Genomic DNA, 5,373 nt, shown 5'->3' on the forward strand with positions numbered 1-5,373 from the left:
TGGACATCAGTAGTTTGTCTACTGTTTTCTACTGTTTTCTACTGCTCTACTGTTCTACATCGCTGTTTATGGCTTGGTGTTATTGTCAATAAAGCCAGTATTTGACAACAGCGTCGTTCCATTGTGTGCTTTATCTCAGGGTCAGCCCCTTTTTTTCACTGTTCCCTTTGATAGTAAATATTTAGCATTTCATAGCTATGCCATTTTATCGATACTTTTACCATTTTTGTTTGTAATTTTCATGACAAAAATAATTTCTTTTTGGTTGTTGCACGCGAATTTCATGGTTGTTAAAATCTCTAAGCACTGGAGATTGCTTTGGAGTTTGGACTAATACATCAGGCTCTTGAAACTGGTCATAGGGCAAATATAACGTCTGGTGTAATAATTATCAAGCTGTTTTCTATTTCCTTATTAACGGTATGTAGGCTTACTGCAGGTAAGTAGATAAAAAATAAACACAAGAAACTCATTTTTTTTACTCTTGTTTATTTTGTCTAAGGAAGTTTATATGTATATATTTTGAAGACAGATTTATAATTGATTCAAGGATGCCCTTTATTCTTATGAGTTATAATTTGATATTTGATAATTTATTGTTTGTCTTGTGCCAGTGTATGGGTTGTTTATTGATTTAGTTTTAAAATGTTTGTTGATTTATTGTTTGCGATGTTGTTGATTTAGTGTTTGTGATGGTTATTGATTTTGTTTTATGGGATGTTTGTTGACATAGCAATAAAGATGTTTAAATATTTAATGTGTGGGATGTTTATTGATTTAATGTTTGAAGAATGTAGTGATTTGGTGTTTGGGAAGTTTGTTTGGTTAATTTTTTGTTTGTCTGTTGATTGAATGGCGATGTGGCGACGCTGTTAATTTCTTGGTTGTTGTACTGGTTGCTTGTTCTGTTTAACACTGATGGATTTGTGGTTGCCTCAAACGGGTTGGAGCGGGATGTTCGCTTTATTTTAGCTGTTTGTCCATCTGCAGAATTAAAAATATAATTCAATGTGGGTTAGAGTTAGGATAAAATAGATAGATGAGAGTTTAGGTGGGTTAGATTTAGGTGGGTTAGATTCAGGATATACTAGATAGATGAGAGTTACGTTGGGTTAGAGTTAGGATAAAATAGATAGATGGGAGTTACGTTGGGTTAGAGTTAGGATAAAATAGATAGATGAGAGTTTAGGTCGGTTAGAATAAGCGTATAGACAAAAAAAAAACACAACAAAGCTTAGCTGGGTATGGTGACGTTAGTTGGGCTAGTTTTAATTAAGTCAAACAGAATGGATAAAATGTACTCTAGTCAGAGGTCAAACCAAAGAGTTAAGTAGATTAGCTAGAAAAGGTAGGAACTAATCAGAAGTGTGATGTAAGATGAATGGTCAGTGAAACGGTCAGCTGACTTCAAAGCGTAAGTAGTTGGTCATTGGAGCATGCATCGGGCAGATGTGTGTGTTAGAAAGCAGTTGTAGATATGTATACATATATATATATATATATATATTGTTAGGAGATAGTTAATTTGGACTTAGAGATTAGTTATGATATAGTTGAGACAGTTGAATTAGTGTGTAGTACAGTAGAGGTAGGAGTGGAATTTGATGTGTCAAATAGAGAAATGTTTATATATCTTTGAATTAGACTTTTGTTAGTTATTATTGATTCCACTAGAACTTCTGTCGGCTCACATTAAGTTTCGATCCGTTAACCACAATATATAGCAAACATTACGGTGTAACCCTCTCCACACTGGGTTAGAGTTAGAATATACCAAACCTTGGAGGGCTTAGCAAGAAGTTAAATGTAAAATTCACTTTCTGTTGAGTGTAGCGGACAGTGTATTTTAAATCACACAAGTGCTATTCGCAATATTAAAATTACGATTCACCTTTATGTTATTATCTAGAATTAATGATTTTCGTTTTTGAAATTATTTTAATTTAAAATTAATATAATTTTTTTAAAGTCTTGCTAGACTACAAGGAGCCTAACATATTTTATCACCTGTTGTTTTTTTTTTCAGTTTGTGCCCAAGACTCCTGGGGCAGTTAAAACAGAGTTAATCTGTTTCAATGACATCGGCATACGGCGTTTATAATGTGGTCAGCACTGTGCCTAGCAGTTTTGCTTTCATTACATGAGTCAGGTACCCATCAAAGATGGATGGACACAGGACGTCGTACTGAATCGAACACGGGATCAGAACGTGGGACTTTTGGGTTAAAAGTTGTGAGCTCTACCATCAGACCATAACACATTAACTATGTTTAACAAAATGATAAAATCTACATCGATTCAAAATTTTGTTTTATAGTATTAAGAGGATAAGAAAAAAGATGTTTGCGATTATCAATCTGTTACAATCGTAACAAGTTTATAAGAAAGAGAAAACGATAAGGAGCCACATAATTCTCACTTTTGAAACTCAGCGAGTGTAACTGTTTTATCGCCATCAGCGTCGGTTTGGTTGAACAAAGGCTTGTAATCTTTATCATTGAGGACGCAGTCGTTGTTCAAATCGTAGTAGCTCCAAAACTTCATGGCAGTTTCCTTGTAGAAATCTAAGTACTCTTTTTTCTCAATACGAGTGTCGTTGTTGCCGTCGTACATCTGTCACATATAAAGTCACATTGAATTAGCCCGACGTCGGGAAGTAGAGATACGTGACAGAATGTACTAAATTCAATTGCGACATTAACACAAGATTGTGACATTGATGTTTTTTAATGTCAGTGACTCAATCTTTCGACAGTAACACACGGTTGTGACATTGATGTTTTTTAATGTCAGTGACTCAATCTTTCGACAGTAACACACGGTTGTGACATTGATGTTTTTTAATGTCAGTGACTCAATCTTTCGACAGTAACACACGGTTGTGACATTGATGTTTTTTAATGTCAGTGACTCAATCTTTCGACATTAACACACGGTTGTGACATTGATGTTTTTTAATGTCAGTGACTCAATCTTTCGACAGTAGCACACGGTTGTGACATTGATGTTTTTTAATGTCAGTGACTCAATCTTTCGACAGTAACACACGGTTGTGACATTGATGTTTTTTAATGTCAGTGACTCAATCTTTCGACAGTAACACACGGTTGTGACATTGATGTTTTTTAATGTCAGTGACTCAATCTTTCGACAGTAACACACGGTTGTGACATTGATGTTTTTTAATGTCAGTGACTCAATCTTTCGACATTAACACACGGTTGTGACATTGATGTTTTTTAATGTCAGTGACTCAATCTTTCGACAGTAACACACGGTTGTGACATTGATGTTTTTTAATGTCAGTGACTCAATCTTTCGACAGTAACACACGGTTGTGACATTGATGTTTTTTAATGTCAGTGACTCAATCTTTCGACATTAACACACGGTTGTGACATTGATGTTTTTTAATGTCAGTGACTCAATCTTTCGACAGTAGCACACGGTTGTGACATTGATGTTTTTTAATGTCAGTGACTCAATCTTTCGACAGTAACACACGGTTGTGACATTGATGTTTTTTAATGTCAGTGACTCAATCTTTCGACAGTAACACACGGTTGTGACATTGATGTTTTTTAATGTCAGTGACTCAATCTTTCGACAGTAACACACGGTTGTGACATTGATGTTTTTTAATGTCAGTGACTCAATCTTTCGACATTAACACACGGTTGTGACATTGATGTTTTTTAATGTCAGTGACTCAATCTTTCGACAGTAACACACGGTTGTGACATTGATGTTTTTTAATGTCAGTGACTCAATCTTTCGACAGTAACACACGGTTGTGACATTGATGTTTTTTAATGTCAGTGACTCAATCTTTCGACAATAACACACGATTGTGACATTGATGTTTTTTAATGTCAGCGACTCAATCTTTCGACAGTAACACACGATTGTGACATTGATGTTTTTTAATGTCAGTGACTCAATCTTTCGACAGTAACACACGGTTGTGACATTGATGTTTTTTAATGTCAGTGACTCAATCTTTCGACAGTAACACACGATTGTGACATTGATGTTTTTTAACGTGACACTGACATAATACAACAGAGATCAAACAGTGTCAACTATACTCACACTAAATGAATTTTGATACTCGCCCAACGAAAGTACACCATCCTCGTTCACGTCCGCGTGTTTAAAAACTTCGCCGTTCTCATCTTGAGCGGGCACCAATTCATGCAGGAGGCACATTACAACAAATGGCACCACGGCCAATCTCTGAGGTACCAACAGCTGCATTTGTATATCTGATGTCGTACGATTTATTTGAAAGCAGTTGCTTCTAACTAAACTGATTGTCAATGCTGTATAGATGTGTATTCGGTGAGAACAGGTTGTACAAGATAATTATCGATTTACCTTACGTAGTTATTGAGTGTAGATTATAAAGCTTTAGTCGCTTGAATACAGAGGCGTGGAGTTTATGTTAACTAACATGGCCACGGTTTGTGTATCTATAGTTGTATGTTTGGGATAAGAGGTGTTTTAGCTGAGTGTTTCCTTTTGTGACACGGAGATATGCTTATAACCTAGCAGATTCGAACAATAAATGTGTATAGAATACACACGTTTAAATAAATTCATTCTTACTGCTAATAAACAGAGGCAAGCAAAGCTTGAAAGGGGGGGGCTATTTACTTAACATTTTCAGGGGCCCTGCGACTATTTTACACTAGAACAAGTGAAGCAACACGCCATATATTTAAGACAGAATAGGTTATCCAATATAATGTATATTAAACATTAGATGAAAACATTTTTTTCAGTTCATTGTTTATTTTAATTATTATACTTACATTAATTTACTATCGGATATTATCAATCTCGTCTTTGGTCTCGTTTTGATGCAAAGTACATTTTTTTCTCGTTGTCAGAGGATATACATTGCCAAAATATATTTAGGCAACACATACATACATACATATATTCTTAAACTATACGTGTCATCGTCGTCTCTTAGCGCCCATTCGCGCACGAAGCATCAAAGACTGAGTGCCATTTTATTCTGTCTCTAGCTCTAAACTCTGCCTTGTGGGAATTGTAAGTATTTCTCCTTCAACTTCTTCATTGATCTTGTTCCTTTTTTTATCCTTGTTTTTCCTTTGCCCTGCTATGTCCCTCTATTAGTACGTAAACCAGCCCCCTACTTCATTTGTCTGAATACTACTCTAAGCTCTTATTTTTGTGGGTACTTTGACAAAACATTTTTCATCTTAAAAAGTTCGCATTTTGATAACAATATATGATTACAATGACTAGAAATTGAGGAAAATTCTAGTCAAAATATAAATAACAAACTAAAACATGAACACAATTTCATCTACTTCAAAGAGCTGTAGGACAAAACACAACTGC

The 5,373-nt window shown here is 35.2% G+C and overlaps 1 protein-coding gene across 1 annotated transcript; it reads right to left on the reverse strand.

The window, feature by feature from the left end:
• Nucleotides 1–501: 501 nt before the first annotated feature.
• LOC131950140 (uncharacterized) lies at nucleotides 502–4,333 on the reverse strand. The gene is made up of 3 exons (XM_059312188.1): nucleotides 4,093–4,333; nucleotides 2,420–2,613; nucleotides 502–984 (listed from the first exon to the last, which is right to left on the reverse strand). Exons 1-3 carry the CDS (start codon nucleotides 4,255–4,257, stop codon nucleotides 969–971), a joined length of 375 nt encoding a protein of 124 aa, XP_059168171.1. The 5' UTR covers nucleotides 4,258–4,333; the 3' UTR covers nucleotides 502–968.
• Between the last annotated feature and the right edge of the window lie 1,040 nt (nucleotides 4,334–5,373).

The sequence above is a fragment of the Physella acuta genome, unplaced genomic scaffold (genome assembly GCF_028476545.2).
Source record: "Physella acuta isolate Inbredline_101_S28 unplaced genomic scaffold, ASM2847654v3 ptg000738l, whole genome shotgun sequence".
NCBI classification, from domain to species: domain Eukaryota; kingdom Metazoa; phylum Mollusca; class Gastropoda; family Physidae; genus Physella; species Physella acuta.